This window comes from Cebus imitator, unplaced genomic scaffold (genome assembly GCF_001604975.1).
Source record: "Cebus imitator isolate Cc_AM_T3 unplaced genomic scaffold, Cebus_imitator-1.0 Scaffold51, whole genome shotgun sequence".
Classification (NCBI taxonomy): domain Eukaryota; kingdom Metazoa; phylum Chordata; class Mammalia; order Primates; family Cebidae; genus Cebus; species Cebus imitator.
Window position 1 is genome coordinate 9,288,613 of NW_016107366.1, and position 19,879 is coordinate 9,308,491.

The 19,879-nt window shown below is 59.6% G+C and overlaps 1 protein-coding gene across 14 annotated transcripts in view; it reads right to left on the reverse strand.

Moving 5' to 3' along the window:
- Nucleotides 1-247: 247 nt before the first annotated feature.
- Nucleotides 248-19,879, reverse strand: part of ADGRB2 (adhesion G protein-coupled receptor B2) — a 36,857-nt gene continuing 17,225 nt past the window's right edge. For 5 of the 14 annotated variants that reach the window (XM_017527896.2, XM_017527897.2, XM_017527895.2 and 2 more), the window contains 29 exons: nucleotides 17,760-17,843; nucleotides 17,306-17,470; nucleotides 15,958-16,122; nucleotides 15,180-15,344; nucleotides 14,929-15,096; nucleotides 14,752-14,853; nucleotides 14,471-14,577; nucleotides 13,436-13,630; nucleotides 13,189-13,257; nucleotides 13,005-13,113; nucleotides 12,383-12,710; nucleotides 11,903-12,008; nucleotides 11,671-11,714; nucleotides 11,281-11,407; nucleotides 10,748-10,851; nucleotides 10,533-10,635; nucleotides 9,689-9,839; nucleotides 9,437-9,506; nucleotides 8,946-9,012; nucleotides 8,698-8,783; nucleotides 8,302-8,400; nucleotides 6,098-6,269; nucleotides 5,638-5,733; nucleotides 5,263-5,302; nucleotides 3,947-4,566; nucleotides 1,730-1,765; nucleotides 1,315-1,413; nucleotides 1,159-1,215; nucleotides 248-741 (listed from right to left, as the gene is read on the reverse strand). In XM_017527896.2, the coding sequence (XP_017383385.1) occupies nucleotides 556-741; nucleotides 1,159-1,215; nucleotides 1,315-1,413; nucleotides 1,730-1,765; nucleotides 3,947-4,566; nucleotides 5,263-5,302; nucleotides 5,638-5,733; nucleotides 6,098-6,269; nucleotides 8,302-8,400; nucleotides 8,698-8,783; nucleotides 8,946-9,012; nucleotides 9,437-9,506; nucleotides 9,689-9,839; nucleotides 10,533-10,635; nucleotides 10,748-10,851; nucleotides 11,281-11,407; nucleotides 11,671-11,714; nucleotides 11,903-12,008; nucleotides 12,383-12,710; nucleotides 13,005-13,113; nucleotides 13,189-13,257; nucleotides 13,436-13,630; nucleotides 14,471-14,577; nucleotides 14,752-14,853; nucleotides 14,929-15,096; nucleotides 15,180-15,344; nucleotides 15,958-16,122; nucleotides 17,306-17,470; nucleotides 17,760-17,843 (3,920 nt within the window). In that variant the 3' untranslated portion in view covers nucleotides 248-555. The remainder of the gene's footprint in view (nucleotides 742-1,158; nucleotides 1,216-1,314; nucleotides 1,414-1,729; nucleotides 1,766-3,946; nucleotides 4,567-5,262; nucleotides 5,303-5,637; nucleotides 5,734-6,097; nucleotides 6,270-8,301; nucleotides 8,401-8,697; nucleotides 8,784-8,945; nucleotides 9,013-9,436; nucleotides 9,507-9,688; nucleotides 9,840-10,532; nucleotides 10,636-10,747; nucleotides 10,852-11,280; nucleotides 11,408-11,670; nucleotides 11,715-11,902; nucleotides 12,009-12,382; nucleotides 12,711-13,004; nucleotides 13,114-13,188; nucleotides 13,258-13,435; nucleotides 13,631-14,470; nucleotides 14,578-14,751; nucleotides 14,854-14,928; nucleotides 15,097-15,179; nucleotides 15,345-15,957; nucleotides 16,123-17,305; nucleotides 17,471-17,759; nucleotides 17,844-19,879) is intronic. The other 9 variants (XM_017527898.2, XM_017527902.2, XM_037738249.1 and 6 more) reach the window with 9 other exon arrangements.

Here is a 19,879-nt window from a genome sequence, read left to right on the forward strand (position 1 = left end):
CTAGGCAAGTCCAGCCATAACAGGCCACATTTCTAATCTGTGGGAGAAAGGATGGGGAAAGGATGGGTCACCCAGAGAGTCAGGGACAAAGATGGGCTCATAACCCAGGCCGCCCCCTCCCAGGCAGGGCTGGCCTGACCTCATCGTATAATCGGATGAGACCAAGTGAGTGGAACCCAGGAGACAGGAACAAAGTAGGGGTCCCAGAGCTGGGCCTTCATCTGGGGGAAGCAAACAGCTCAGCAGCAAAATCCACAGAGTGAAGTTTATTCCCAACAAAGTTCCCCCTCCCCCCTCCCCAGCCCGGGACAGGAACGGACAGGCTGGGCTGAAGATGGGGTTCCAGTGGCTGAGGGGCCTCTGAGAAACAATGAAGGGCCCTGGGCCCCCAGGCCAAGCCGTGTCCGGCTCCCCCAGCCTGGCTGAGTCCACGGCGCCTCCCTGCCCAGCCCTCGGGAAAGGGGAGAGGGCGCTGGCTCCTGGGTAGTTCCAAAGTGGAGTGTGAAAATAGAGAGATATATATATTTATATGCAGTGGGCAGTCCAGCGTGGCACTCACACCTCTGTCTGGAAGTCGCCATCCGGTGGTTCTGCAGGCTCCCAGGCTGCTGCCCGGTGCAGAGTCAGCCGTTCTCGGGGCTTGGGGGGCAGCGAGCCCAGTGTCATAGATTTGAAGGTGCTCCAGCTCTGATGGCGCCGATGTTGGGACAAGCTGGGGCGCTCCCCGGGGCTGGGCTTATCCTGTGGAGGGAGCGGGAGGGGCCGGTGGTGATGGGCCAATATCCTCACCCATGGTACAGAAGCACAAGCTGAGGAGGCCCAGAGAGGGCCAGTAATGCCCAAAGTTACAGAGCAATTGAGTGTCAAAGCAGAACTCAAATACAGACCTGCCTGGTTCCAGGGTGCGGCTCCTGACCCGTTCCCAGTGGCACCCGGGACATGTCTCCTGCTGACCACTCTCCCACCCAATCCTAGAGGACTTCCACCCCTGCTCACCATCTGTGGCACCTTCCCCACCCCCTGGGTGCCCCAGACTATTGCCCATGCCATGGGAGGCCCTTGGTGAGGCAAGCTGAGGTTGCCTGGGAGGGACAGGAGGGCAGGGAGGGCACAGGTCTCTCAGGCCCACCTCACCGCACCCAGCCCGGGGGGACTCACGGTGCACACGCTCCGCTCGGCCGCCCCACCCGAGGACACACTCCACCGCTTCTCCCTCTGCAATGGGGGCCACGGGTCAGGCTTCAACCCCAGGGGCCGCTGCACCAGGTCAGGCCCTGAGCTTCGGGTGGGGGCAGCCACGGGAGGAGCCCTCACCTTGGCCGTGGACTGGCTGCGGTAGCGGTCGAAAGTGTGGAACTTCTGGTTGAGCTCGTGGTAGAGTTCCGAATGCCGTTTCCGGGTGTGCATCACCTTCTAGGGGCCGCAGGGCGTCAGAGGGTTGCTCCCTGGGGCAGCACCATGATCCCCCCTGCCCAGGGCACTCAGCACCCTGGGCCCCCCACATCCCTCCCTGCTGCCGGCCCCTCTGGGACAAGACCTGGTTCTCTCTTCACGTCGGAGCTATGGGCTTGGGCAGGGAGGGAATCATGGGAAGATCCCACAGAACCCACAGCTTGGGATGCTGGGGTCAGGCTCTGCAATAGAGCTTGGACTAATTTTAGGAGTGGGCCCTCCAGGGACAGACATCACAGACAGATGCCCCACCGCCAAGCACACACACAGCCCTTACCTCAAAGTCCAGGTCTGAATACCGTAGTTTCTTTCGCTGTGAAGGAGCACCAAGGAGGCAGTGTAGGAGAAAAAAGCTTTTTACCACAAGCGGGGGCTTTAGAGACAGGAGGCCTGGCACCCCAGGGACCTGCCCACTGTACCTTCGCCCCAACCCAGGCCCAGAAATTGGGGATCCTCATGGGGCAGTTTTGCAGGCCTCACAGCACACACACAGACACATACACACAGTGCAGACTTCCAACACGGCAGGGCCAGATGCCCACATGGAATCAGAGCCTAGGCTCATTCTCTGTGCCCTAGAGCCCACCCCTGCATCTGTCCCCATCTTGCCCCATTCTCTCTGCCAGCCATAGCTACTCCTTCCCTTGGAGCCTACCACTTGCAAACACAGGCTTTCAGAACCCTTCCATTGACCCCACATTGCCCATTTTCCTGCCAAACCCAGCCCTGCCTCCCTGGCTTCTCTGCCCCCTCATGTCTCTCCCAGCCCTCCTCGCCCCAGACCACTTCCAAGGCCCCAGTAAGTTGTTCTGCAGCCAGTGCTGCTCAAGAGAGAGACCTGAGAGTCTTAAAATATCGGCACAGGAAGACCCATGAAACCAAGGCCGATTTTCCCAGGCTACAGATGGCGAAACTGAAATACAGGGAGGTGAAGGGAATTGCTCCCAGGCCTTCGAAGGTGATACTTAGGACCATCATTTGGATCTCCCAGGCCTGTGGACATGCTCACCACCACGGGCCCATGGCACCCTTTCTCCTGGTTTTCCTCCCCTCCACCTGCCTGCTTTCTTCTCGCCACCCACCCTGGCTTCTCTAACACTAGGCACTCACACTCTGCCCTGGCACCTTCGCCTGCCTGTACCACACACACGTGTATCCTCCCCATCCCAACCGCATCTCTCCTTCTGGGGGTGACAGGATACCTCTCCCTGTCTGATGCCGCACGGGCACTGCACAAGCAATGGAAGACACTTGTAATTCCCCGCCCAAACCCACTCCTCCACCCATCGCAGTTGTCCACGCCAGAATTCTGGATGTCATCCTTGACCCCTCAAAGCACTGCTGCATTTGCTGCTGCCTCCCACACAAGGAGCCCGATGTCCGCCCTCCTCAGTAGCCGGCAGGCAGGTGTCCACGGAACAAAACCCGCTGTGACGCCAAGCGTGCCCTTCTCGACGCTGGTGTCGCGTTTTGTCTTTGTTACGCCTTCCTGTTTTTGCCATCTGTGGCAGGAGCAGGCACCAAATGTTCCAGAAGTATTTTGGGAGAAAAACTAAACTTTCGAGCCCCTAGGTACTAACTTAATTTTGGTCGTGTGGAGGATCAGGAGTGGGTTTCTGAGACCAAGTAGGAACAGCTGGTTGTGGCTAAGCCACGACTTCTGCCCCTTTCCTTAACCACACCCCTTTCATGCCTCCAAGAGAGCTGTAGAATGTTCTAGAGTTCCACAGCAGGCCACTACCGTCTGTCTGTTCCCAGCGATCCTCTGCAGGGAGCAGACCCGAGGAGGCCAGAGGGAAGGAGAAGCATTAACAGAACACACACAGGCAGGGGCACGGAGGGGTCTGCTTTTCTCAGAAAGAGAGGGGTGGTTACCCCAGGCCTGTGGGCAGCACCTGCAGCTGATTTCAGGGGTGCTAACAGCAGCAATCCCCAATTATCTAGCACTTTCTACCTGTTCTACATGAAAATAAATGCTTTACATCACTCAGTCCTCAAAACAACTCTACCAAGAGACTGCTATGTTATCCCCACTTCACACATGAGAAAACTGAAGCCCACTCATCTGGCTGACTGATTTAATCACAGAGTCCAGACTGGAACTCACACCTGTATGACGCGGAGGCCCCGGCTCACCCCCTAGTATATGGCTTCCCCAACAGCACAGTACGTTGCCTGAGCCACAATCTCCTGAAATGAGGACTCATCCTAACCCAGTCACCCCAAAGTCGGCCCTAAAGCAGGTGCGAACAAGTGGAGAAGTGTGCTTCCAGCGCGTGAAGCCCAGCCTGTGAGGGATCCACAGACACCATGGAGCTGCCATGCGCAGAAATGGAGGGAGAAAGGCACAGTGTACACACACTCAGTGATTCATACAGAGGCCGCTCTGGGGAGGTTGACGCTGTCCCCTCCTGGCTACAGCCTGTGATTGACACACAGTCTCAGATACACAGCAGGCAGACCTCCCCCTCCCCCATTCCCTCCAGCCCCTCACCTCCAGGGAGCCCATCTTCATGGTAGAGCCGGGCACCGTGCGGGGCATGGTCCGGCTGCGCTCCCCTGGCTCGGGCACTTGGCGGGCACTAGGTGTCGTTGGTGGCGGTTGGAAGGTCATTCCATAGGGGTTCTGGAGAGATCCATAGGCAGGGCCCAGCCCCAGACCCGAGTGGTCCACGGACAGGAAGCTGGGGTAGCCTTCAGTGTGGGCCACTGTCTTGGCAGCCCGCCGGGGGGTCCCCTCGGGCCGGGCCCTGGGGGCATCCTCACCACCTCCACCCCCACCGCCAGGCTGCAGGCTCAAAGTCCGCCGGGGCAGCACCATGTAGTCCCCCTCAGAGCCCGGCTCGGTGGGCCGCAGCCATGTGAGGTCCAGTTGCCGCAGGCCACCCTCCCCACACATGTACACAGGGTTGGCCTCCTGAGGGGGTGGCGGCTCCCCCAGCCCTGGTGAGGCTGCCATGGGCACCAGGATATTCCCAGGCAATGGTGAGAAGCTGAGGCTGCCCTCAGGGCCCACGAGGCAGGACTTGGGCTCCTCATCCTCGTCCAGGGACAGGCGGGATAGTGTGCCCGTGATGGTGGACGGGTTGCAAGTGTTGACCTCCTTGAACAGAACTGGGGGCAGGAGTGGGAGGGAGGGGGTGAGTCCCGAGGAGGAGGAACCTGCACGTGCCCTTGCCCAGGCTGGGGAGGTACCAAGCCTCTGCACTTGGACAGGAAAGGAAACTGGGTCCTGGAGAGATGGCTGGGTGGCTGGTATTCTCTCACATACAAGAGGGGTTAAGAAGATAACTGTTCCGAAGTCACCGCAGTGAGACAGGGCAAGAAACAAAGGCAAGGCCCAGCTCCCAAAGTCCTGGTGCAGGTCCTGACCTTGACCCCACAGCCCAGGACTGTCAAAGGGCTTTGTCTTCCCACCTCCCTGGGCAGCAACTCCCCAAGAGACAGAACTGGAAAGAGATTCTGGTAAGAATCTGGAAATGATATAATAACATAACATTCTGTGCCAGGGGTCCTGCTAAGGACGTGACATCCCCTAATTCATGCATGCCCCTACGCCTCCCACCTGCCATGGGAAGACAGTATTCTCTCATTTACAGGTGTGTTAAGGAAGGCTTAGAGAGGCGGGTTGTTTGCCCAGGGCCATACAGTAAGGGACATTCGCAGCCTTGTATTTAGCTCAGGGCTGTCTAACTTCGAAGCTGGGCTCCAGCAGCCAGAACTCCATCAGGGCCTCCCATGTTGGGGCTTGGGGCCTCCCCTTCTTCTCCAACCCCAGGGCCATTCTCAGCTCTGCCACAGCACACTCACCTGTTTGACAAGCCAGATCCACATCCTTTTCAAAGTCTGACTATAGGCGGAGAAGGAGGGGCAGGTGGGCAGAGGGAGGATTAATGTATCAGGGTGGGAGGGGGCTCAGGCCCTCCCCATCCAGCTTTGCCCAGTCTGCCTGCCTGAGGGCTGTGCCCAGGCAAGGTCTACCCCAGCCCCACCCGATGGCTGGGAAAACTGAATTGGGGAAGGACTTGCCCAATGCCACCCAGGTGTTAATGGCTAAGGCTGAATCGAACCCAATCTCTGTCCCAATGCTACCATGGATGGGGAAGGTGAATGGTCTAGGGCAGGAGGACTCAGGTGGGGGGTGCCCAGAATCCACCCAGGCCCTGGCCAGGCCCCCTAACTCACCAGGATCTGCAGCTGCCCATTCTTACACGAGTCCGGGGAGTCTTCACTTTCATCCGCCCGGCAAACGCCCATCTGGCACTTCACCACATCCTGGACCTGTGGACAGAAGGCGCCTGCTGGGCCTGAGGCTACTGCAGGGCCCCTGGCCACAGCTGGCTGTGCTTCCCCACCCAGAGGCCCAGCCAAGTGTGGAAAGAAGGCAGCACATCCAGCCTTGGGGAAGGTGATGACGCCTGGGGGGGGGGGGCGCAAGGGGAGAAGGAGACCCAGAAGGCCAAGGATAAGGCTAGGGGACAGTGGTGGGTACCCCAGGCCATCAGCCTCCACACCAAGGGCTGCCCAGCTGGGGCCTGGAGCACCCTGGTCAGGGCCTCAATCCTCCCGGTCTGCACAGTGGGGAGAAGCCAGAGGCCCGGCACAGTGTGGTGGGCACGCAGGGGTGGGAGAGGCCCAGCCCCACCTCTCGGCGCAGGAAGCAGTGCACAGCAGTGATGACAAAGCCCTGCGCGGAGTTGAAGACAGCAAAGAGGGCCTGGAAGAGGACGGAACGGCGGTCTGTCATAGCCAGGACGGCAGACATCCAGGTGAGCGCCAGCAGGGGCAGCACCACGCAGGAGCTCCAGAGTGAGGCCCTGAGGGGACAGTGGCAGAGCCCATCAGAGTGACACTCCAGGGGACAGGATAGCTTGAACCTAGGCCTCCACTCAGCTGGAGCCCTTCAGCTGCCCAAGACTGGGAGGGCCCCAAACCCCAGGGCCTCAGTAACGTCCCCAAGCAGAGAGGGGCTGAGGAGCTGGAGCCAGAGAAACAGGACAGAGACAGAAAGCAGAGAACCACAGGGTCAGAGCAGGGACCAGGAAGGTGGGGATGGACACGCAGACGCAGTGGAACCGAGCCACAGACAGTGGAAAGGGAGAGAGAAGAGAAGGTAGACAGAGGCAGTTGCTATTTCAGCCCCAACTTGCACAGAATCACCTGAAGAGGTTTTAAAAATGCACAGGCCTGGACGGCATCCCCAGAGCCTAACTGGGGAGCCTGGGGAGAGGGAGAGGAAGAGGGACAAAGAGACAATAGCCACAGTGAAAGAGTGCATGCGACACCTAGTCAGAGTCAACAGGCAGAGCACGCGGGGGACGCCTGAGCACAAATCCTCAGGGAGAAGATGGGGGGCCAGGACCAGTGAAGCAGAATTCCCCCCTCAGACAGAGAAGGTGCCAGGCTCCCAGGGACTGCTCAGAGCCCTGGTCAAAAGGATCAGAGCTGGGGCTGGACCAGACCTACACCTCCCCGGCCTCCCTGCCAGGGGAGTGCAGAACAAAAGCAGATGGGGCCTGGCATACAAACCATTCCCACCCCTCCCTGACCTGCTATAGCACATGAGGGACAGCCGGGCCGCCATACCCTCCCGGGCCAGGTGCCACACTCAGCCCACTCTCCTTCACAAACACCCCCGGTGGGAGAGTCAGGCACAGCTCTGGGCAAGGCAGAGGGTGGCACCATTCCACAGAGACAGCCGAGGGAGGCCAAGGCAGAGAGACGGGCAGGGGGCCAAGCCCTGCCCTAGGAAGAGCAGTTCAGGGCTGTTCAGCCTGGCAGGGGGTGGGCACAGTGGGCTTTGAAGCCCCTGGAGGTGGAGCCAAGACCAAGAGCGGGTCTAATCACAGTAATAAGAGCTATGCTGATTAACCACCAATTCTCCACCAGGCCCTACACTGAACACTTTACATATATTACTTCAAATAGTGATCAAAACAACTCCAATTAACAGGCGCGGGGATTATTATCCCAATTTACAGATGAGGAAACTGGAGTGTGCCCAGCTGGGCAGGGAGAGGCACAGTTGGGATACAAACACAGCTTGACCGGCTCCAAAACTCAAGCATTGAAACAGCTAGTACAGACGGGTGAGGGAGGCAGACAGCATGCCCAAGACAGAGGGAGCTTCACAGTGACCGTGCCAGCCGCCTCCAGAGGCCCTGAGCTCCCTGACCCTGGAGGTGTGCAAGGTAAAGCTGGACCTCACTGGTCAGGGAGGCTGGGATGGATTTCCAGCCCTGGGTGGGAGGTTGAGCCTAAGGTCTTGTGGATTCCTTTTGCCCTCACATAGCTGGGATTTTAAGATTCTCAGATGCTTGGGCGGGGGTCTCAGTGAAATCGTTCTCTACCTCCATGATTCTCTGTCTCCAATGGAGTGTGAGATTCAATGCCTCTGAAATGCTAAGTTTCAGATTCTATGACAGATGATAAGACTCGATGATTCACTCATTCTAACATTCTTAGCTTCTGATTGTCTTATTCTAAGATTCTATCATACTAATTCTAAGGTTCTATAGCTCAAAAATTCTAAGGGCTTAAGATTGTCTGAGCCTCTGAAGGTTGGGGGTGTGGGGCTGTGCAGGATAGAACATTAGCTGGGAGTGGGGGCAGGGGCGGGATCCAAGGGTGGGCGAAGGAATTGGGCACCTGTGGGAGGCACAGACATCCACTCCTCATCGCCTTGGCCACCTCTTGCTGAGCCCTTGAGAGTGTGTGGCGGCTGGCAGGAAAGGGCAAGCTTTCCAGGGCACTGGGCTGGTATCCCTCCTCCTCCCCCCACCATGGGCACTGCCCCCCCAATTCCTTTGCCCCACCCATCCCCACCGCCCCCCAGGGGGCACGACTAACATGGCGTTCCTGGCCGAGGCTGAGCTGAGCAGGGGGCTGGGGACCGCTCCACACGCTGAGCAGGGGAGGAGCAGGCTGGCCCAGGGGCACCGCTCCGACCTCGGGGGCGGCACAGACATGGGAGAAGGGGGGAAACACACGGGAAGCCGGGAGATGGGGCAGAGTGAGCCCCAAGTGGGGTGGGAGGGGAGGGCAGACGAGAGAGAGAGAGCTGGGTTAGGGTGGGTGAGGGGCTGCGGCTGAGCACTCTAGGTGCCCACCTTGCCTGCAACCTTGATGCACCAAGGTTGGGGAGCCCCGGTTGCATCATCGAGCCCTGAGTCTCCGAGAACACCCACGTCCCTCCCTCCCTGCACCATTTCCAGAAAGGCGAAGTCTCAGAGGCCCTCCCCTTACCCGGCCCTCTGCTTCTTGGATTTGTCGGAGATGCCATCACGTGCCATGAGCTTGTTGAAAACGATGATTCCGATGAGCATGTTCACCTGGGGGCCCAGTGGAGTGGAGTAGGGGAGACAGGATCACCAGGTGCCCTCCTGGCAGGGAAATCCCCACGTGGGAGCTGGAGTGCAAGGAGGAGGTAGAGGGAGAAACAGGATGACCCTCTGGGGCCAAGCCCCTTCCAGGATGCTGAACGGGGCACGTACCAGGACAATGACGGCTGCAGGGCCCACAAAGGCGTAGAGCAGGCCGCCCTCCAGGGAGAGCCAGCAGCTGGGGTAGGGGAGAAGAGGGGTGTCAGACACCCAGCAGGCTCCCTCCCCACCCTCAAACACCATCCCTCAGTCCTCCCAGGGTCCCAAGCCCACATCACCAGTGCAGTCTGAGCCTCAGATGGTGAAAGCGAGCCACTGGCTCCGGCTGAGCCTTGGTTTCCCCTCCAATGGAGGTCCAGAACATCAGGCTCATCCTTCAGTGCTCTCATGGGGATGAAACAAGGCTGACTCCTGAGCTAAACAGTCCCTTAGGGATGACCCAGTCCCAGCACATTCCCCCAGTCAGGGAAACTGGGGCTCAGAAATGGAGGAATTTGCCCAAAGGCCCACAACAGGCATGGGCCAGATTTCAGCCAGCTGCCCAGTCCAGTTCCCTAACAGATCCACTAACCCCTACTGCCCACCACGGGAGGCCCACGTACTAGCTGGATGTACCGTATCCTTTGGTTCGGGTAAAGCCAACAGACACGGCCACCACCAGGGCAGGCAGACCTGGGGGAGTGGGGGCACCAGAGTGAGACAGCTGTGGGTCTTCAGGGCCCCCTCGTTCTCCCAGACTCCCAGCCCAGCTGACCCCTGTGCCCAGAGAGCTGGGCCAGGGCCAAAGCTGAACCTCTCTTGCTGCCCCTGCCCACCAAGGCCCAGCAGCAGAGTCCAGCACTGGCCCTGCTCACCCCAGCCCAGGCAGAGGAAGCGCTTGCGAACGAGGCGGGTGCGCATCCGCCCAATGACAGCCAGGTAGGACTGCCAGGCCTCGGTAAGCACCCAGCAAAAGGAGGAGAGAAAGAAGAAGTGCAGGAAGGCAGCCGTCATGGTGCACACGCCCTGCAGGGAGAGGGAATGGGAGGGAGTGGCCCTGAGCAGCCGCCAGGGCAGGAGGTGCCGGGCTTCCCACGCCCGCTGCTGGGCGCTGCCACGGCCGCCTACCTGAGCCCCGCCCCCCACAGAGCCCTGCCAGGCACCCCCACCTTCCTGCACCCACACACAGCACGACATGGGCCTGGTGACACACACAGCACTCGGCATCCAGGGAGGCGGGTGGGCAGGCCGCCCACACACAGACGGGGCTGGCAGGGAGGGGGATAGACGTGAGCACCTGCCACGTCACAGCCGGGCAGGGCCCGTGCCTGGCATGCACAGCACTGGCGCTGTGCAGAGAAGGTCAAGGGGGCATGGGGAACAGTCTGCACCAGTCATCCACAGGCAGGTGGCAAAAGAGGCCTCGTGCAGGCTCTCACATGCTCACAGACACAAGGAGGCCCAATGCCACCTGCCCAATACACACCCGGTGCTCAGCTCACACACACATTTACTGATGTTCACAGAAGTTACTCACTCAAGTACACACCTCCTCTCCAAGTCCTCACATATGGTCTCACACACTATTTCACACACACTCATCCCAACATGGGGCGCTCACACGCCACCTCGAGGGATGTACAAGCAAACACACACACTGCGTGCTCTCCACCCCTTCACCCACTCACACCCCTGGCAGCCCTGGAAGCCTGCACCTGCCTTGCTCAGCACCCGGGACTGGCCCACGAGGATCAGGATGTTGGATGCCAAGATGGACAGGCAGAAGTTCAGCAAGATGATGGAGCGTTCAGATTTTATGAACCTGCCGGGGTACAGCAAGCAGGGACAGAGGCGCTGGCTGCCCCATCCAACCTGGTGTGGCTGGCCACCTCCCACCCCACCCCACCCCCACCAGAGGCAGGTGTCAGGCCTACCTCCAAAAGGCGGCATAGATGGCGAGCAGGGTGAGCAGCGCCATGCAGGACACTGCACAGCCGATCACAAGGGGGACTGAGGGGGAGCCCGTCAGCTCCAGGGTCTAGGGGAGATGGGCAGACAATCAGATGGGTTGCTGGGAGAGGGTGGCTGCAGGGGCCCCTGTCCCCTCATCTAGCACTAACTGGCATACCCACAGAGAGAAGGGCAACACCTTCCTGCCGTTGTACTCATGCAGCACAGAGCAGACCTGGGTATCCATGTGGTCTCATATTTACACTCAGTCACCACACTCTTCCACACACAACCAGACATGCACACACACACAACCGGCCACTGCTGCACACCCCCAGGTAAGTGTCATTGCTGTGAGCACAATCCCAGGGGCACAGACATCCAAGTGCACTCCCACAAGCCCACCTGCGGATGCACATTCAGGATCACCCGGGCGCCTGCCAACACCATCACTGATGGTTGCTGGAAGCCCAGGGCCTCCTCTCTTGTCCAGCCCAGGCACCTCCGTTCCGCTCACCAAGTCCTTGGGCGGCTGGGCCAGCACAGCAAAAGTGGACAGGTGCTGGCACTGGCACCGGGTGTGAGCTGCCTGGGTCTCCAGGGTCTGGCAATTCTCAGTGTCCCAGTCTCCTGAGCTGGCATCTCTTGGGTAGGGACGGGAGAGATGGAATGAGCTCCAGGCAAGCCACGTGGCCCTGCCCCCTGTCCCGGCCACTGCCCAAGGACAGGCTAAATCCACATAAGGCCATATGCACAAGGCAACAGCAAGGGCTCCCAGGATAGGTTCTTGACACCTTAGGCTAGGATGGCACCAAAAATCCCTCTTGCCTTTCAGGCAGGAGACTCCTTCCTGATAAGGGGCCCTAGGGCTGCTCCCTTCCTCACCCAGAGGAGACACCCAACTCACGCTCTGGAGTAGTCCCAGCTGGCGCAACGGGGATCCGTGGTGCCCTGGGGAGCAGAAGACATGAGTACAGTTAGGGAGGAAAACTCACCAGCGCTGACCACCGCCCATGCCGTGGGGGCCACAGGAGCTCCCACACAGGTCCAAGGTTCAGTCCACCAACAGGGACAGAGGACTGGCCTCTGGCTGCCCAGGTTGGGGTGCACCCAGGGTTCCTGCATGGACCTCCACTCACATTGATGATGTAGGAGAGCTCCACTGTGATAAGGGGCTCAGCTGGAGGCTGGGTAGGGGGCCGCACAGTCACTGTCATCACCCGGGATGTGACGGCCAGTGGGGGCCTGGGGAACAGATACCGAAGTCAGTTCCTGCCAGTGGGTGCCAACCCCAGTCAGAAACCCTGAAGCCGCTTTGGATGGGGGGGGGCAGAGGCTTCCGGGAGCCAAAGTCCAGAGGAAGGCCTAGCTCAGTGGGGTCCAGGACTTCAGGTGAGGTCTAGAGCTCTGTCCATCACCCTCTGGATGGCAGCCCAGCCTCCGGAAGCAGCATGGATGTATCTGAGAAGCACATGTGTCCAGAGCCAGGCAAGGGGTCCCTGAAGGTGCAGGAGGCTGCCATGGATCTCTCTGCAGCCAGTACCGGCTCAGTCCTCCCTGTTCTTACCTGGGCCTTCCTGGCCCCTCAGCAGCCCCATCCACCCATCCCCAGGACTCACCTGGGGGGCGGCAGGATGAGGCCAAGGGTGCGGTAGAGCACAGCACCGATCACAAAGTAGGAGGACTCATCAGGGTCTGCTGGGAGGAGGCGCTGGTGGGAGTGGCCCGGGCCAGGGGGCACCGTTCCTGGGCCCCTCCCCCTGCCGGGGCTGCCTGATGCCCCAGATGTGGCTGGCTTCCCTGGGGAGGAGAGGCTGAGCACCTCCTTGGGCAGGAAGAGGCGGTCCTCTGAGTGCCGCACCCAGTCCTTCATGCCCCGGCGCCCCCGCATGGGGAACGTGATGTCGCTGGACACAGCTGAGATGGGCTCTCGCTGAATGCTGATCACTGCAGTGGGAGGAGGGTGGGCAAAGACAGACAGGGGGGCAGAGATAAAGAGTGGCAGGGTAGACCAGGGGAAGAGACAGATGTAGGGGAGACATATCAGGAAAGGTAGATGTGGACACGGAAGTTGGTCCAAACCCAGAGACAGCGAGATATGCACAGAGAAACAGACAACACAGATGAAGGAGAGATGGAATGTGGAGAGAAAGATATAAATATGGGGTTAGGTGGAGGAAAGACAGATCCTCCTGAGTTCTGCCATATTCAGGACCCCCTCCCCTGCCTGCCTCCTTGTACCCAGGTTGTCCGTGACAATCAGAGAGCTCTGGAAGGCCTTGAGAGCATCGCCCACCAGGTGAATGAAGTCCTCCACGACACGGAGCAGGTGCACAGAGCCAGGAGACACCTGGGGACAGAGGATGTGTAAGGGTGCAAGGCGGGGTAAGTCCCAGGAGGAGAAGCTGGCAGCTGTGCCCCGCACCTGCTGAGCATCGTCCCACTTCTCCTTATTTTCTGCGTCCACCATGAAGCTCACCACCTGGAAGAAGCGCTGGGGAGAGAGCAATGAATGAGTGGCAGGGGGTCCTAACCCCAGGGAACAGGCGGCTCCCCCACTACAGCCACACTTGCCGCCCCTGCAGCAGACTCTGCCTAGGGGTCTGGCCTCCCCCCCCAGTTTGGGCCTTCTCCACTCTCCACCCTCCACCCTCCTTCCTCCCAGGTGGTACCTGCACATCATCAGCCGATGGCACGTAGGTGGCCCTCTTAAAGGTGTCAGTGACATTCCTCAGAATGTCCACAGAGAAGAGCAGGTCCCCGCTATAGTAGGTGCGTCGGGCCAGTAGCTCCTGCAGGCTTCGCACCACCTGTGACATGCCCTCACCCGCCAGCATGCGCTGCCCCTTGGCCAGGTGCTCCCTGAGCTATAGGTGACGAGGGGCCATAGTCACTGAAGTGTCAGGAGCTGGAACCAGACCCTGGCCCATCCCACTCCAGTCCACCCACTGCTTGCATTCACGGGGAGAGAAAGGGGGAAGGGTCAGAGAGGCTCAAAGGGGCGCATAGGGGAGACAGAGTCCGAGAAAGAGACTCATAAAGAGAGAGAATCCCAAAGAGTACTTTTAAAAAGACAGAAATAGAAACACCTAGAGAAAAAAAGGTGCTCAGATGTACATATAAAAGATAGAAGCACAGTATGGGAACAGGGTACCTCCCCAGCCCAAAGGGGTCATGTACATTCTGGAGTGTAATGAGCACGTGTGTGGGTGCACACACACACACGCACACACACACACACGCACACAGTCTCTCTCTTTCTCTCTCTCAACGCAAGTTCTAAATGCATTCACACAATTAATACCCAGTTACAGTCAAACATGTACACACATTTGCTGACACTACTCTTACCCCACGACTGGCCCTGGGCTGGGCACTGGGGACACAAAAATAAATTCAACTTTTCCCCTGCCTTCCAGGAGGCCCCAGTCTAGCAGCACACACAGACACTTGGATGAGCACCTAATGACTGAGGAGCTCATTCTGCAGGAGCACAGAGGTAGGTATCAGGGATAAAAGAAGACACTTGGGAGTCAGGCCTTGAGGTATGAGTAGGAGTTTGCCAGACAAGGAGAGGCACAGCCAGGCAGAAGTGGGCACAGCATATGCCAAGGCACGTGGGAATGAGTGAGAATCACGCTCCCTCCACCCCCTAGCAGAGTCTGAGACAGATCCTGCGGTGCCCCAGCCCAGCGGGGCGTACTCACTGACAGATACAGGTAGCGGTACTCATGGGAGATGCAGCGAGCAAAGCTGGGCAGCCCCCAGTACGCCACGCCTTGGGCACTGAGGAGACAGCGGCGGCTGGCAGACCCTGCAGGGCGATAGGACAGAGGGCTGGACATGTAGGCCAAGCTCTCACCCACATTCCTCCACACCTCAGAGAGGCGGGGGGTGCAGAAGGGGGCAGTGAGAATGGCAGGGGTGTGGGTGGTGGGGAAAGCCACCTGCTCCTTACCTGAGGTGGGGAAAGCCACCTGCTCCTTACCTGAGGCATTCGGGGGACACTTGTTGTAGATGATCTCGCCAGCAGCCGCCTTCTTCCATGTCATCAGCATCACGTACTCATCCCTGCACATCTCATGGAAGGCTGTGGGTGCAGGGGTAAGGCTCAGCTGGGCCCATACCTGGGATCCCCAGCCCCCCAGGGTCATTAGGGCAGTACCTGGACACCTCTTCTCACTACAAGGCTTCACCTCCTCTCCGGTGCCCTCACAGGGGTAGCCCTGTGTGCCTGTGGCCTGGCACATGCGGAAGCGGCGCTGCCAGCCTGTGTCACACGTCTTAGAGCACAGGCTCCATGCATTCCATGGCCCCCACTTGCCATCAGTGGCTGTGGGAGAGGGGAGGCATGAGTGGCCCCAGGTGCCCCCAGGGCCAGAGCTGCCACCTGCCACTGCTGTGCCAAGCACTCACCTGGGCATTCGAGGTTGCTGCACTCCCGGGTGTCAGTCAGGGCACCCGTGCATGTGGCCCAGGCTGGGCCCGCCACACTGCACTTCCGGCTGCGCTGCTGGGTCCCGTTGGCACAGGACGTGGAGCATGGGCCCCAGGGACCCCATTCTAGCCACTGGCCTTCCACTGCATGGGGAGACACAAGCAGGGGTGGCTGTTGAGCAGGATGTGTGAGGGCTGGTGGTGTGGAACACCAGAGGGAGACCCAGAGCCTGCCAGGCATTCAGATTTGAGCCAGGCCAGACCTACTGGAGTGGGGAGGGGAGGGGGTTATGAGGGAGGCTGGAGTGAGCAGGTGGAGTGCTGCCTCATGCTGCCTGCCTGCTACCAGCTCCAGAAATACAGGACACCTCTCCTCTTAGCATCAAGCACAGCTCACTTCTGGCTAAGGGAAGGGGCTGCAGGGGTGTCTTCTGCTCTTTGCCAGCACTTCAGCCCAGCTTTGTGCCCTCTCACAGTCCAGCTGGCCATGCACCAAAATGCTAGTATTAGCAAGGGCAGCTCAGGGCTTGGAGAAAGAGCGGCCCCCTTTTGACGGGGTCACAGGGTGCTAACTCAAGTCAGGGTTATGGGGTCACCTCACACACAGGCAGGCATACTTTTCCACTCTCCCCATGCTTGGTCAAAGTTTATGGGGCCCCCAAGAGCAGGTCACTGGACCTGACTGCCTCCCCAGGTCTCCCGACCCCTCCCACCAGGCTGGGCAGCGCCCTCATGGAAGCCCGCGGGCGCTACTGACCCGGGCAGGCAGCCATACTGCAGAGCTTAGTCTGCAGCTCGGGACCCTCGCAGGCCTTGCCGCCGTGCTGGGGGGGCACGCAGGTCCGCATCCGGCTCCGGGACCCCCGCCCGCAGCTGCGGGAGCACAGGCTCCAGGACCCCCACTCCTCCCACACGCCGTGCACTGCAAGGAAGCACGTGGCCGGTGGCTGGGCAGCACCATGGCCCCGCCCACCACCGGCTCCTGCCCATCCGCCCACCAATCAGGAGCTCTGCAGCTCTGCGGCCGCTCCTCATTGGCTCTGCCCCGGGTTCGTTGCCCAGATCTCCCAGGGTCCCACCGAGGCGCCGCCCTTTGAAGGGATGTGCAAGACACAGGCTTCTGGTCTCAATTCACATAGGACAGCCCCTGTGGACGCCTGGACAAGGAGGCTAGGACCATCCTAGGAAGGGAACCAGGGGTCCTCCTCTCCTGGGGCCACAGGAAAATTTAGGAAATGACCCAGGATCCACACCATTCCACCCCTCCCCACTCCACCCCAAGACCCAGAGTCTGAATACAACACAGCAGTCCTCAGGGCAAGACAAGTGCCCTTCCCAGCCCCAAGCGCATAGACACACAAATAAACATGAACCTCTACATGGACATCGACACATCGAGCTCACACACTGGAACACAGCTTTGCCCCAGGCCTTTGCAAGCTCCTGCCACACCCACAGGTACCAAGAGCCCTTCCCAGGTAGGCCCTGCTCTAAATCCACAACACCATTGGCATGGTAGGCACCACTTCACCCCCTCAGAGAGCAAGGAGCAGGACTGGCTGAGGCTGCCCTGCCCTTACTGTCTCAAGCAAGCACATGCATTTCCTTAACAACTACACACTCAACTGATGGAGGCTTAGGGGAGGCTCCCTGGAGAGGGGGAGACCAAAGGAGGGAGGGGAAGGTCAGGGAAGTGGCATTTGTCTTAGATCTTGAAGGACAGGCTGAATTTGAATAGCCAAGGTAGGGGAGGAAGGATAGGACAAGAATCAGCAAATGCAGGGATGTGGGAAAGTGCGTGAGCTGCTGCTATGGCCAGAGCGGAGTGGGTAAAAACATGAGCCTTGGTTACCAGGACGCAGGCACTGGGGGAATTATGTGCCCAGAACCGGGCCCAGTAGCATGGGCCCTGGTCTGATCCATCTGTGCCCCCAGTGCCCTGGGCTGGGCTGGCATGGTATGCAGAGTTGGGCATGGTATGGGGAACAGCCACATTTGTTGAATGAAAGGAGGAGGCAACCCACTATTTTGGAGATTAATCTGCCCGAGTCCCAGGCAGGACCTAACCCTGCAGGCAGATGGGGTGGGGAGGAGGATGGGCCTACCTGGGCAGGTGGCTGAATTGTTGCAGGGCCGGGTCTCCCGCAGGGGCCCGCTGCACAGGGTCCCATAGGGGGAGGACACGCAGGAGCGGGTCCGCACCTGCAGACCCTGCCCACACGTCAGGGAACACACGCTCCACGGGGACCACTCCTCAGCCGCCGGGTCGCCTACGAGAGAGGGACAGCGTCGGCGGCAGGGGGCACCTCCCGAGTACTCAGTCTCATAGGGGTAGGGGGAGCGGCAGCAAGGTGGGCCAGGCATCAGAGGGACCCTCCTACCCTGACCCCAAGTAACAGGCTCTTCAGGAGGCCACCCAGCCCTTCCCAAAAGCTTCATGTGGCACAGACGAGACTGAGCTCTAGGACAGAGACAGACGGGCACACACCAAGCGCATACGCCACCAGACGCACATAGTCGGGCCCCCGCCGCAGAGGAAGGGAGGTGGGCCCGAGTTACCTGTCTGTGCCATGTATAGCCCAGGCTCATCTGCAGACCGCGGCCACTGGGTTTTCACCTTCGGTTCCTCTTCCAGCTCCTCACCTGGAACACGGAGGTGGCGGCAGGAACTCAGCAAAGGTCAGCTCGGTCCTGCCACAGTGGCACAGCGAGGGCAGCCTTGCTTGCCCTCGGCCTGAGGGTCTGGAACCAACTGCCTGATGCTCTCTCAGGATCACATCCTGCCCCTTCCCCACCACCACTGTTTCACAGACAAGGAAACTGAGGCTCACAAGGCTACACGGGACTAGCCCACGGCCTCACAGCCATCTTTTCCACCTCTTGTCTCAGCCAGATGCGGGGAGATTGGAGGGGAGTGGCCACCCAGATGAAAGAGCTCTGGGAATGCTTCTGTGCCAAGTCTGGCCCATACCATTCTCCTTTAGTCCTCTCACTGGAAAGAAAGACCATCATCACTGTTTACTGATAAGGAAACTGAGGGCAAGACAGGGGAAGTGCCTTGTCCAAGAGCACACAGCTGTGTTTGCTCCTTCACTGGACTGACTCCTAGGGGCTGAAAAAACATCCAAGCTGAGCCACTGCAATTCTGGCCCTGAGCCTATCTCTGAGGATTCGTGCTCCCCAAGCAGCACTGGACTGTCCTGGAGGCCCAGGTCAGAATGCCACTCCTCTAAGACCCAAGAGGCCTAACGCAGCTGCCCACATCCAACAGACCTTTCTTCCACTGGCCCTGAGGCCAAGAGAGCAGCAGGTGCTCTAGGAGGGCGGGCTACCTTGACCCTGGCCTCACCAGGCCCTCAGCTGCCCCGACTTGTGTGTCTAGTCTAGGCCTTGGAAGCGCTACCAGCCCTGGAGGCTTCCATCCTCCAAAGCCTGACCCTCCTGCACAGACATGAGCTCATCAGGGTCCTCTCCCACAATAGGGTATCAGGGAGGAGGAGACATGGGCACAGAAGGAAAAGACCCAGCAGCCTCTGCATGAGCAGGTGGGACTGGAAGGCCCTCTGAGGATGGGCTCACCCCATGTTGTCCCCAGACTATTAGGTGCTCCTCTCCCCCATCTCCAGGTTCCTTCCTATTTCTAAAAGTCGGCGGCACAGGGCGGGCGCTCTGAGTGTGAAGCGACCCACCAGGGCTGCCTCTTCCTGCCCCCTGCTGCCCAGCCCAGGTTCTGCAGCTCTTTCTCACCAAGCTCCAGGAGCCGTCACCCTGAGCAAACCCACTGCCTGGGGGCTCCAAACTGCCACCCAGCCCAGCCTTTGGTCTCATCCACTCTGGGCCATTCCCTCCACGTCAGCCACCAGCTCCAGGGCCTGATCCATCTGGTCCCTGAAAACCTGGACTCCCAGGAGAGCTTTGGAGTGAGTTAACCCTGGATCCCCAAATGGTGTGTGGACACTGACCAGCTGCGTGGCCTTGGGCACGTCTCTTCACCTCTCTGACCTTGCTTTATCCTCTAGAAAACAACATTCATGATGCTCCACCCCCAGGACTCACATGAGGACCCCCTGCTGGGAAGGCCCTGAAGCTCTCAGCACCGTGCCTGGCACACTGCAAGTGCTCATAAGACAGTCGCTCTCATTTATTTTTATCATCTCCCCTCTCTTCACAGCCTCCACTCCTTCCAGCCCCTCACGTGCCACCCCTCAGCCCTGAGCCTACTCCCTCTGAATCGCATCTGCGATTCCACTTGGCCCCTGCCTCTCTCGGGACCACAGAGGAGGTGACAAGGCCAGGCCTGCCAGCTCCTCGATCCCCTCCCCCAGCCCTTCCGCCACGCCCCGCTCAGCCATCCCCAGCCCTGGAGCCTTGTGACAAGCTACCCTCTCCACACCCACCCCCAGGCCGCTGAAGAAATCTACGGCTGTGCCAACTGGCACCATGACAGCTTCAGGGGCTCCACATCCGCTGGGCGCCCGGGGGCTTCTCGGTGGCCCTTCTCGGCTCCGTTCCTTCCTCATTCCCCTGCTGTGGCCATACTGCCTCGTCCTCTCTCCTCAAGCCCATCTCTGCCCACTCTCTCAGTGATGACCTCGACATGGGAGCACCCCCCCCCAGCTTTTTGCCTAGCCTCTCCAACTACTAACTTCCTTGCAGCCCTTCTCCCCACAAAGGCCAGA